The 13,367-nt window shown below is 38.3% G+C and overlaps 1 protein-coding gene across 22 annotated transcripts in view; it reads left to right on the top strand.

Moving 5' to 3' along the window:
* LIMCH1 (LIM and calponin homology domains 1) overlaps positions 1-13,367 on the top strand; it is a 390,588-nt gene that overhangs the window by 263,660 nt on the left and 113,561 nt on the right. For all 22 annotated transcript variants that reach the window (XM_060188131.1, XM_060188132.1, XM_060188128.1 and 19 more), the window contains exon 4: positions 7,751-7,857. In XM_060188131.1, coding sequence (XP_060044114.1) covers positions 7,751-7,857 — 107 coding nt within the window. The remainder of the gene's footprint in view (positions 1-7,750; positions 7,858-13,367) is intronic.

Below are 13,367 nucleotides of genomic sequence, written 5' to 3'. Positions count from 1 at the left end.
AGCCAGAAAGGACAACTTCCTCAGTAGTATTTGAGCACTTAATTCAGGGACAGGGTGAGGGTTGTCTCTAAGGTAAATGGTATTTCCCATTGAATTTTATGAGTTTGGTTTGCCTGTGAATAAATATTCAGCACACCCCTATGTAGCTGAATATTTACAAATTCAGAAACCTTTTCTCAAAATTATTCTGTCAAGTTTATAAATGTACAGAAAAGTCAAAAGAATGGTATAGGGAATCAGGCGGTAGCACAGTGGGTTAAGCGCAGTTGGCGGCAAGCGCGAGGACCTGCGTAAGGATCGCGGTTCGAGCCCCCCGGCTCCCCACCTGCAGGGAAGTCTCTTCACAGGCAGTGAAGCAGGTCTGCAGGTGTCTCTCTTTCTCTCTGTCTTCCCCTCCTCTCTCCATTTCTCTCTGTCCTATCCAACAACAATGACATTGATAATAACTACAACAATAAAACAACAAGGGCAACAAAAGGGAGTAAATAAATAAATAAATAAATTATATTAAAAAAAGAATGGTATAGTGAGTACCTGGACCTAACCAATCCCAAGACCCACTTTTATTTATTTATTTAGTTAGTTATTCTTTTTTAAAATGTTATTTATTTATTTATTTTGTATAGAGATGAAGAGAAATGAAGAGAGAAGGGAGAGATAGAGAGGGAGAGAGATACCTGTAGCACTGCTTCACTGCTCATGAAGCTTCCATGTCCCAATGGGGACTGGGGGGTTAAATCAGGGCCCTTACACACTGTAATATGTTTATTCAACCAAATGTTCCACCAGCAGCCCCATCCCCCAGGACTTGCTTTTAGAAACAAAGTGTATTGGAATGCCAGTATTTCATTCATTTACATATTATCCATTTACAACAGGGATGTAGAACCTTTGATATCTCAAAGGCCATTTAGATATTTACAACATCGTTTTAGGGCCATAGAAAATTATAAATTTAAAATTTAGTCCTTAGAGTGGGGGATATAGCAGAAAGAGATTCTCATACCTGAGGCTTCCAAGTCCAGCTTCAACCCCCTGTACCACCATAAGCCAAAGCTAAGCAGTGCTCTGGAGAAAAAAATAAAGCTCAAAATTAATAATAATAATAATAATAATTGAAGACACAGACTAAAAACTAGTTTCTAACATTGCTATAAGGAAAATATTGTTGCATTGGCAGGGTCAAACCAAGTGATTTTGAGGGTCTTATATGGCCCATGGGCCGAGCATTCCCCACCCCTAAATTACAATGAGTTGAGTCATTTCTACAGAGACCATCATAAGCTAGCAGACTCATACTTACTATTTGACCCTTTGCAGAAAAAAGTTGCCCCGCCCAGCTTCTCTCTCTTTCCCCTGCACATGGATTTTAGAACACACACACACACACACACTTTTTCTGAGAAATTTGAAAATTTAACAGATGTTATGATTACTTATCCCTAAATAAGTCATGTATGCTTTAAAAAGAAAGTATTCTCTCATGTAAACTCAATGCCATCATTCCTAAGAAAATTAACATTCACTCAATAATAGCATCCATCATCCAATTTACACTAAAACATAGCTATTTATTTTTCATTGTGGACCTAAGATCCAGGGGAAAAAAAAAAAGGTCATATCTTACATGTAGCCATCATGTATCTTTTTAATCACTAATTTTTTTTTCAGGACATTAACTTCTTTGCAGAGTTCTTTAAATAATTGTTCCCTATATTTTCTCCCTGTGGGTTGAAACAATGCTACAAAGTTAAAGCACTAAGATGTGGCTTTTGCTTGGATTTTTCAGTGTGGAAAAATCTGTATGAAGAGCAAGGCAGATGGGGATTTACAGGATGCATTACATGTAATTGAGGGTACAGTTCTTCCCACTTGCTCTGGAGGTTGCCCCTTTTAGCTCTTGGTTGGAGGGTGAGAGTCTTCCTTCTTTCTGGCTTTTCTCCTGACTGAGCTCTGGCATCCCTCCAGCACTATTAGGTTGTAGCAAGGAGCTGGAAGTTATTTAAATCTCCCAGTCCAAATTGTTTCACCTGGCTGGCAACACACTTTTGTGTTTGCAATCTGTGTGCTGGATCTAACACAGTGCTCAAGGCTGGGCACCTACACCTGGGAATGGATAGGAGAAGAGCACTCCCTTGCCTTTCTTAAGAATCTAGGATACATAGTCATGCTGCTCTGATGAGACAATATGGTGTCCATAGAGCAGATCCTTTTACTATAATCCCAAGTGGTTCCTGAATGTGGAATTGCAAATGAAGAGTCAGTCTCTCTCTCTCTCTCTCTTTCTCTATTTCTCTCTCTCTCTATCTGCCAACAGATTTATCACTGGGTCTTTGCATGATGAACCAACCACTTCCAGTAGTCATTTCTTTGTTCTTTCATTTTCTTATAAAGACTGAAATAGGGAGAGAATAAAAGAGACATCTAGAGCACTGCTCCACAACTCATGAAGCTAACCCCATGATCTGCCCCCCCCCCACACACACACACAGGTGGAGACTATGGGATTGAACCTGGGTTCTTGTGAGTGGGAATGTCAGCTGCCTACCAAGTGTGCCACTGCTTGACCCTTGGGCACATTTTTATGAACATAGTGTCTTCAAGACTGTTTAAAGACTAGAACCAATGGTGCCACTAAGAGTTTCAGAGACAAATAATCAAAGAGAATATATATGTGATGTGTATTTGTATATTGGTAGGATAAATGAAGGAAAATCAGAAAGAGAGGGAAAAGGAAAGGAAAAGTAATTAAAATTGAAATTTCAGGAATGTAGCATAAGTTATCTAAATACTTGGATAGATGGGTAATGAAATTGATCTTTTTCTTTTAATTGTTGATTTAACATTGATATACAACATTATATCATTAATTCCACATATGTGTGTATGTGTGTATACATACAACTCCTCTCACCCACTACTGGAATTCCTGTGGAAAGTGACCCACCTCTTTGCCTTCTGCTATGTTCATATGTAGTTGGGTTAACTGAATATGGAACCTAGCCTTTCTGTGCCTTGACTGCTCATCTGTAAAGTGGAGATGACAACAGTCACAGATGCCTATGGCTGTTTTGAGAATAAGATATCACCTGTGTGCATGCCTAGGGTAGACCAGGCATATAATGGATCCAGATAAATGTAAGATGTGTATGTTTGATTTATAGTTTAAAGCACCCCACATAATTGAACAAAATGATCTTCTGTAACATCTAGTTCTAAGTTTATTCTCGTAGTAGCAAAACATGTCCCCAATTTTTCTAGCAAAACCTTGTAACAATTTTTATATAAATTTTCACTCATAAAGGGCCAATCATTGGTATGAAAACATACTAAACAAACACCCACATATGCTCCTCACGTAAGAACTGATTTTTCCACTAACAGTAAGAAAAGCAAAGTTCCACACAAAAGGCTTTCAGTGCTGTCTCTGGAAAGTGATGCAGCCTAATTCTGATGTCTGGGCACCAAGTAAGGACAAGTTTTGTGAGACCGGTCTAGATCTGGAAGCTAGCAGGACTAGCATGGCAGTCACAGCTAAGTTCAGAAATAAATGAATATATTTGTGTGGTGACAACACAAGTAAAAATAGACTTGGAAGTGAACCTAAAACAATTTATTTTGAATTACTAAAATGTTGAGAGAAATGTGATGTTAAAGGGAAGATGACATTTAAATTTAGATGAGAAATGCACAAGTAGAAAACCTGGGTTCTTTAAAAAGAACTCAATGTATTTATTCTCCACTCCTTTGCTTAACTAGTAAAAAATATATTGACAAGAAACATTTACAACCCTGGAAGTAGGATATAAAAATTCCACAAAGAAATTTAATCATTTAAAAACATGCAAATAAATTAAAGGAAAGACTTGGAGGGAATGACCTTAAGACTGAGAGTGCCTTACTATTAATCTACAAGAAGTCTTACTAGTAATGGCACAACTAGCAACCCAGGAAGTTGTACAGGAAAGAAAGTGTTGGAACTCTGAAGTTGACTTTATGAGTTCAATCCCCAGATTATGTGTTTCAGAATAATGCTCTGGTTCTTTATCACACTTATAAATAAATCTTTAAAAAAATAATATGACACAGTTGTTTGATGGCACATATTGTGAGAGACAGAGAGAGATAAGGGGAGGGGAAGAGGGGGGAGGAAGAGAAGAGGGGAGGGGAGGAGAGGAGAGGAGAGGAGAGGAGAGGAGAGGAGAGGAGAGGAGAGGAGAGGAGAGGAGAGGAGAGGAGAAGGGCTCTAGGATGGGCCAGCTGCCATGGGTATAATCTCATACAGTGAGATTATATTATCTCATCATTGCCTCCCCCAATCTCCTATTTTATGCTATTTTTAAAGGTTGATTTATTTATTATAAGAAAGAGAAAAGGAAAGAGCACTGAGCCAATGGCACATCTAATACCAATACTTTATTCACTGTACCTCCTCTTGGGCCACTATCTTATTCCTTTAAGTTGTTCTCATTGTCTACCTCTCAAGACCTACTCCCAACCACCATCTAGTTTTGCTGTAGAGCTGGGAATTCATTTCTCAGATTTTATAGCCCCTCTGTGACTTCCACAGTCTTCCCTCTGTGCTTAGCCCCTGAATCCATAGCATCATCATCTTTTGCTGTTGATCTCAAATTTGATGCTGGAGTTCCTTATAGAGGCCATGTTGTCTTGCACCTCCAACCTTTGCTGGTTCTCTGACCCTGGACTGGTGCTTAGTTGGTTTGTGTTCTCCTCTGTCAGGATATGCTGCAATAAATACACTTCTCAACTCAGAAACCTTTGCGATGACAAATTATTAGTTTTTCCTTTACATTGAGACATATTTGTCTTACTGCCTAAAACCTGGTTCAAAATTAAACCAAGTATCATTTTAAAGAGTTTCTCTTTTCAGTAATCTTAAAACACTCTGGCTATACCTCTTTGTGGCCTAAAAATTGAACTAAATGGATTTTTTAAAAAAGGTCCTAGGCTTTTAGGGTAGGGGGAAAGGAAGACCAAGAAAATGATTGTGAAATGAGTATAGTGGCAGTGCCTACCTCATGAGGTTGTACAGGAACTAAATGAGTTAGTGCAGGTAAAGCTCTTAGAAGAATGCTTGGCATACAATAAAGGCTGCATAAACATAGCATTTTATTGCTCTGGATCTTGGTATTCTGATCCTATGTGCATTAATTTTATTGCTGCATAAAAATCACTGTAAACTTGGTGTCTTAAATCAATACTTATTTATTATTATAGCTTTTGTAGATCAAAAGTATGGGCATGATATGACTAGGTTATTTGCTGAGGGACTCACAGGACTGAAATCAAGGTGTTGGCACAAGCACAAGTCCTATCTGAATTTCTTCCAAGCCTCTCTCAAGCTCATGTGGTTGTTAAACTAAGGCATCTGCTTGTAGCTATAGAATTCATGGCCAACAGAAACGCTGACTTCACCTTCTTTTAAAAGCTCCCCTGCATAAACCAGACCCGATCCGATCTTCTTTCCCCCCCCCACCAAAATTAGAAGTCAGCTGCTCAGTAACATAATCATAGTGTCAACTCTGTCACATTCACAGGTTCTTATTGCCTTCAAGAGAAAGTAGAGAGAGTATGATTGAAGGGAGGGTTTAGACCAAAGTTCTGTCTTCATACTGGTTAATTGGGAACAGTCCTCTTTTTTGTTTACTTAGTTGAAATACACCTGGGAGAATATAGTCAGTAACCACTGCCATAATTTCAGAGTTCTGTAGCATATTCTTTACAGTATTCAGATGGATCTACATCGATTTGGGTCTTGAAGCTGACCTTTATCATTCCCCTCCTATGTTTTCACTAAGTGGCTCGTCACCTCATTGAAAGTCTTAGGAAGGAGAAAAATTTGAGAGCTGTGACTGGTGAACCTACTGCTGATACCCTGTAGCTCCAGAAACTTATTCTTAATGATTTCTCGTGGATAAAAACTAGTACCCTCGGGGGCTGGGTGGTGGCGCAGTAGGTTAAGTGCACATGGTGCAAAGCTCAAGGACCAGCTTAAGGATTCCCCGTCCCCACCTGCAAGGGGGGTTGCTTCACAGGCGGTGAAGCAGGTCTGCAGGTGTCTGTCTCTCTCTCCCCATCTCTGTCTTCCCCTCCTCCCTTGATTTCTCTCTGTACTATCCAACAACAATGACATTAGTAACTACAACAATGATAAAACAACAAGGGCAGCGAAAGGGGAAAAAAATAACCTCCATGAGCAGTGGATTTGTAGTGCAGGCACTGAGTCCCAGCGAAAACCCTGGAGGCAAAAAAATAAAAACATAAAAGACCAATACTTAATTGCCAGTAATGCCTGTGATTCTGGCAGTCCAAAACAAATTATACTTACTAGATATGTCTTAACTTTGAGGAGAGCCCTTTGCATTCTTTTAAAAAGTTTTCGTTGTTCTTCCTTTTCCCCTTCCCAGTAAAACCTAGAGCCTTTTTGTTCTTAAAACCATTTAATTCAATTTTTAGTCCACAAAGAGGTATAACCAGAGGTCCTTACTGACAAAGGCTGTATTTTTATTTGTTTTTATTTTTTTAATTTTTTATTTATAAAAAGGAAACATTGACAAAACCATAGGATAAGGAGGATACAGTTCACACAGTTCTCACCACCAGACCTCAGTATCCCATCCCCTCCACTGATAGCTTTCCTATTCTTTAACCCTCTGTGAGTATGGACCCAAGTACATTGTGGGATGCAGAAGGCTGAAGGTCTGGCTTCTGTAATTGCTTCCCTGCTGAACATGGGCGTTGACAGGTCGATCCATACTCCCAGCCTGTCTCTCTCTTTCCCTAGTGTGGAAGGGCTCTGGGGAAGCTAAAAAAAAGAGTTAACATACAAAGTCAACAAATTGTTGACCAATCATGGACCTAAAGACTGGAATAGTGCAGATGAAGAATGGGGGGGGGGGTGTTCTCCATTTTGTAGATAGCTAGTAGGTATATTCCAAAGGTCCTGTGGCTATACTAGTGTTTTTTTTCTTTATCTTTTTTCCCCTGAGCCTGAAATTTGATATGCAGGTGGATCCTAATTATTGTCTGGGGAGATGATGTCATGGCTGGTAAAAGGACCAGAAAGCTGGATCAGGGAAGAGGGTAGCTCCCTAATATGGGAAAGAGGTATAAATATTGTTGACTGTAAACCCTATCGATTGGATGTGATCTGGGGCCCATAATCAGCTTAGGAGCCTCTGTGACCTCTGCATCCCTGTAGATCTGAGCTCACATTCTGTGGTCATGAGTAGGAACATTTCAAGCTGCCCCAATATCGACCCATCTTCCTCAGGTGTAGCATAGAGTATGTTGTCCATCCTCTAAAGGCTGTATTTTAAGATTGGTTGAAAAGAGAAACTCTTTAAAATGATAACTTAGCTCAATTTTGAATCCGGTTTTAGACAGTAAGACAAGGAGAAAACATTAAAGCTATAGGGAATACCTAGTACCTGAGTAGTATTCTCCTGCAAGATGCTCAGTTCTGCCTTTCAGTACTTGCTAATTTGTAAAAATGTTTCAGTGTAAAAGAAAAACTAACACTTTGGCATTGCAAGGGTTTTTAAGTTGAGAAGTGTCTTTATTTCATCATTTCCTGACAAAGTAGAATTTTATTATCTAGCAATCATGATTTAGATGTGCCGTTTATTTAATGGCTGCCATCCCTCCAGTAGTTTGGAGCATTAAAGAGGAGCAAATTCTAAAGATACTGTAAAAGAATATAGACCTTAATTTCTTTTCTTCCTTTCAGGACAATATCATCTTATTCTTGAGAGGTTGTAAAGAGCTCGGCCTTAAAGAATCTCAGCTTTTTGACCCAAGTGACCTACAGGATACATCCAACAGAGTAACAGTCAAGTAAGTAGCACGTGATCTATGTTTAAGGGAAACCTAATTATGGTTTGATTTTTCCAGTTTTGTGATGATGTTGTAAGGGCTACGAGGCTTGCCTAATATAATAAAAACCTGAAGATTAAAAAAAAAATCAAACTTTCAAAACAAGACACATTGACCTTGTCTTTGTAGATAGCTTTCATTCTGAACAAACAGTTTTTTTAGATGCAGAAATCAGGCAAACAGAGTTAGAAATCTAAAGAGGAGAGAGACATTAGGTGAAACTTAACAGAGGAAGGGGCAAAAGAGAAATACACAGAGTGTGTGTTTGGTAGACAAATAGCTATTGTTGGCCTCAACTGGGCATTTGAATAAGCCTTTGGAAGGCTGCAAAGAAGGTAAACAGACCTGAACTCTGTTTACTGTGTGGAGAGGGCAATAGATCATAGAGAAATCTTTCATTTACATCCACAGCTATTTCATCATATGTGTTGGTAATCAAGTTCTTTGAAGATGGATTGTTGGCCAATGACTAGAGTTGGTTGGCCCATGTTTTGGGAAGGGGAAATGCTAAAGAAGTTTTGGAATGAATACCACACTAACAAAAAGGAGAATAAGGGCACTATCTCAACCAGAAAAATAAAAGAAAATGTCCATATGAGAAAATAGAGGTGATCTTTCTGTAGTTAAGTCCTTCGGAGTCTACAAATTTCATATAAAACACTTTCCATCTTAGTCAAACAGTATTTGGCATTTCTATGTCCTAATAATAAGCTTAATTGCATAGATAAGGTTTGAGAATTGACTCTACTTTTTATTACTTTTTAGCATAGCAGAACAGAAAAAATAGCAAACCCCAAATTCAGAACTGTTAATCATACACCACATGATTCATTGGTATATTTTTTAAATGATGGGGAAAAATAATTGGGAAGCAGTGGAAACTACTGAATAAAAACAAGTTAGGAATTCATAATTGGAACAAAGGAGACTCAGTCATGACTGATCATCTAAAATCACTTGTTATTGTGCAGTTCTTTCACCATCCTCATAAAAAATAAAAAGGCAGTTAAGGACAAAACACAGAGTAAAAATTATGATCTTTGAAGCGGGAAGCCACCATAAACCTCACTATAATTATCACATGCTCCATTGATTACTGTGCCTAAATCCAGACTCTCTAAATGATTGCTCATTTATAGACGTTTGTTTCAACTTCTGCCTTGTCTCATATACGTGGCTTCACCTGTGTGGCAAGTGCCCAGAAACAACAGAAATGGTGCCACATGGTGGGGAATAATTAGACACACACACGTTGCATGAAGGGTGAAGGAAAGTTCATTGTGACAGTGTTGGCAGTTGTATGCCCTTCTATTTTTAGAGGCCCTTTAAATCAATATACTACTAAACCAGGAGAATTTGGAGACTGATGAGATTTAGAAATTAAGAACTCGTGAAAAAAATGGGACCTCGAGAACCTGGGAGTCTAGCACTTGTCTCTTACTCTCTAGGTCAGTAATTGTAACCTACCTTTGTTTCGGTAAGGTTCTGTGTCTTCATCTGCAAAATGAAATTGCAAAGACTGCTCTCTCATATGTGATTTGAGTTAAAGCTTGCATGCTGCAGGTATGGGCAGATGGTTCAACCAACTTTTGAAGAGAGACTCTAATTCAAAGACAAAGGGAAAACTGTCACTTAGACCCAGTGGTACAAAGACATCTTAATCACCGTACTATGGTTCTCTTCTTTTCTCTGTCCTTTACCTTTCTCTGTTTTTCTCTCTCCTGCATTTCCCTTTTTTCTTTCCACATGTCTCTTCCATTCCATTTCTTCTCATTTTCCTTCCTTTTTGCTTTCCCTTCATTTGGACATTTCATTTTTTCTTTAGGCATTATGTCTCTATCACCTTTCCCTATAATTCTACTAGTATTTATTCAACATGTATATATATATATATATATATATATATATATATATATATTATTATATATATCCAGGGTTGATATATATATATATATATTATTATATATATCCCGGGTTGTCTGGGGCTCAGTGCCAGCACTATGAATCTACAGCTCCTGGTGGCCATTTTTTCCCATTGTACTGAATAGGACAGAGAGAAATTGAGAGAGGAGGGGAGACAGAAAGGGAAAGAGAAAGATAAACACCTGTAGACCTGCTTCACTGCTTGGGAAGCTTCCCCCCTGCAGGTGGGGAGTGGGAGCTTGAACCCAGATCCTTGTGCTTATTACTATGTGTGCTTAACTGGGTGTGCCACTGCCCAGCCTCTATTCAGCAATTATTTATTGAGCATCTACTATGTGTCAGATATTTTCCATTATTAGGAAAGCAGACTGAACAGTGACCCTCCTGTTCACATAAAGTTTATGCACCAGTTTTAAGAAATGAAAAGATGAGTGCATGAAGTAATAAATGAGAGAGAGGAGGGGAGGGGAAGAGAGGGGAAGGGAAGGGGTTCATAGATTCATCTATTTTATATATTTTATATATATAGTAGATTTATTGAGGGCTACTAAGATGCTGCTTTGATATGTGCATGACCCAGGTTCAAGTCTTTACCACTTAGAGAAATCTTTCCCTCTGCCCTTCCCTCCTGCACACACACACACACACACACACACACACACACACACACACACACACACACAAGTCATGATGTTTTACACCTTAAATTTATATAATATTCTATGTCAATGATTCCTCAACAAAATTAGGGGAATAAAGAAGTGAACAATTGGGGCTAAGAAATGTCATACCAGGTAGATAGCACACACTACAGTGCTCAAGGATCCAAGCTCTAACCCCTGGTTCTTACCTGCAGGTGGGAAGTTTCACTAGTGGTGAAGTAGTGCTGCAGCTATCGCTCTCTCCCTCCCTTTCTTTCTTTCTTTCTTTCTTTCTTTCTTTCTTTCTTTCTTTCCTTCTTTCTTTCTTTCTCTCCTTTTCTGTCTCCCCCTCCACTCTCAATTTCTCTATCCAAAAGAAAGAAAAAAAGAAGGAAGAAAGGAAGGAAAGCGATAGAGAGAGAGAGAAAAGGAAAGAAAAGAAAAGAAAAGAAAAGAAAAGCACAACCCAGAGTCAACAAGATTACTACTTGAGTCAACATCTCAGCTGAGGATTGAAACATTGATGAGAAGCAAGAATCATTCATGTGAAGATCTGTCATCCATTTAGGAGGTGGAAGTAGAAAGAGTGAGAAAGAAATGTATACTTAATGTACACAAAGGAATATGAAGGTGACAGGCATGGTAGGCTCATGCACAGGGACAAATGTGATGAAAGGGATGATTCACGGCTCTGTCTGGGGCATTGAGCTTAGGATAATTATGGAGAAAATATTGTTACTTTGTTGTGTATACGTGTAGAGGCACATAAAGAATGTCATATTAAAGTTTCGCTATAGGAGGCTGGCAGGTGGCTCACCCAGCAGGGTGCACATATTATCATGTGTGAGAACCGGAGTTCAAGTCCTGAGTCACCACACAAGAAGGGGGAAGCCTCACAAGTGATGAAGTGGTGCTGTGGTATCTCTCCTCCCCTCTGTCTTTCTGCCTCTCCATCCCTCTGTCTCTCACCCTCTACCTAGAAGAAAGAAAGAATTGGTGCCAGGAGTGTAATTGTTCAGGCATAGAGCCCTAGCATAACCTTAGTTGCAAATAAATAAATGAATTTTATTAAATCATGCTATAAATTTCTTCACAGTATGCAGAATATCATGTCTACTTTTAGTGAGGCATGGGGTAAAGAATAAACTGGCCACTTCACAACTTTCCTATAAATGATGTTGGCGCTGTCCAAGGGACATTTGTAATACTTGAAGGTTTTATAGTTGTAAAATATTAAAGTGGCAATGCTATTTCTCTGCTTTCTCCTCTGAGACCCAAACACAATGTTAGCAGAGATGAAGAACACCCCATTGACACCAATTAATAGTGTAATAATGTAGAGAGGTAGGTCCCACTGAGAAAATTTTGCTGCTTTTCTGAAATTGTCTTTTTAAAAATGTTCTTTAGCTTTTATTGCAATATTTCTTACTTTTTTTGAGAAGTAACTTGAGTAGACTAAAAAAAAAAAGTTTTAAAGTGGAAAAACCTGCAAGTGATTACTGCATGTGTAATTTAGTGAACTCTACCTGTAATGGAAGCCAGACAAGCCTGATGAGAAATGAAAGCATAATCCAGAAGGACATGCAGCAAGTATCATTCCAGGGACTTGAAACAATTGAATGAAAATGAGAAAAGTCTTTGAGTTGCTCCCGAGTATGTCTCAAAAAAACCTGAAAGCATCAGCACAGAAGTGGTTGTTATGTGAAGCCAATCCTCAGATATTTCATGATCTCCTACTATGTGCCGAACATGGCTTTTTTTAGAACTGAACTGCAATTTTAATCAATGAACTTTTATTGGAAGATATAGAGGGAAAAGTTGTCTCCCTTCTTGTTTTTCTTTAAAATTTTACATCTTTTCTGATTATTTAGCTAGTTTTTTTTTATTTTTAAAATTTCTAGCAAACATTGAAGCAGATAACACGTTTTATTTTTATTATTATTATTATTATTACTATTACTATTAAATAGGGAACACACACAAAAATATGTTCCCTTGATATCATTTGGGCCCATTTCAATTCAAGTTCCTGTTCATGGTTATATTTTTAGTATACTTTAACTACATTGTTTTCTATTACCGCATGTCTTAGTTGACTTGAAAATGTACACCTGTTAATTGTCATATACTTTCGAGTAGAGTCTCTAGTAATGAGTTAGTGGGATCTAAATACTTGCAGGAATTCCTAACTAATTTGTATGCTACATTATATTGATTCTCCTTCCTATTCTGTTCCCCTCCCTCTAGCTAAAGTTATTGTAGGAAAAAGCATTTGTTTTTCTTAGTATTTATTTGATGGTATGTTAAAGAAACTCTAGGATAATTTTAGAGACTTTTTAAATATCTTACTATACGAATGTTTAGAAAATACTACCAAATAGTTATTATTTTTTTGCTGATTTAGAGTTTGAGAATAAATATCTACATATGTTTAGGAATGTATATGCATGTATTCAGACATCACATGCCTGATTTCCTTTTTATGGCTAATTCATAGCACTAATTAATGTCCATAACAGAAAAGGACAAATATTGGGGTCCTGGCGGCGGCACACCTGATTAAGTGCACATAGTAGTTAGTGCAAGGACCTGCACAAGTGTCCAGGTTTAAGTCCCCCTTGCTCCCCCCCTGCAAGAGGGGAACGTGTCACAAATGGTAAAGCATGTCTGCAGGTGTTCTCTCTGTCTCTCTCTATGTCCCCTTCCTCTCTCAATTTCTCTCTGTCTTATCCAGTACAATGAAAAAATTTCTGCCAGGAGCAGCAGATTCGTAGTGCCAGCATCAAGCTCCAGCAGTAACCTGGGAGGCAAAAAAAAAAAAAAAAAAGACAAATATTTTTTTTTTTTTTTTTATTAAAGAAAGGATTAATCAACAAAACCATAGGGTAGGAGGGGTACAACTCCACA

Source organism: Erinaceus europaeus, chromosome 3 (assembly GCF_950295315.1).
Source record: "Erinaceus europaeus chromosome 3, mEriEur2.1, whole genome shotgun sequence".
NCBI lineage: Eukaryota > Metazoa > Chordata > Mammalia > Eulipotyphla > Erinaceidae > Erinaceus > Erinaceus europaeus.
This window is presented reverse-complemented; position numbering and strand designations above follow the sequence as displayed.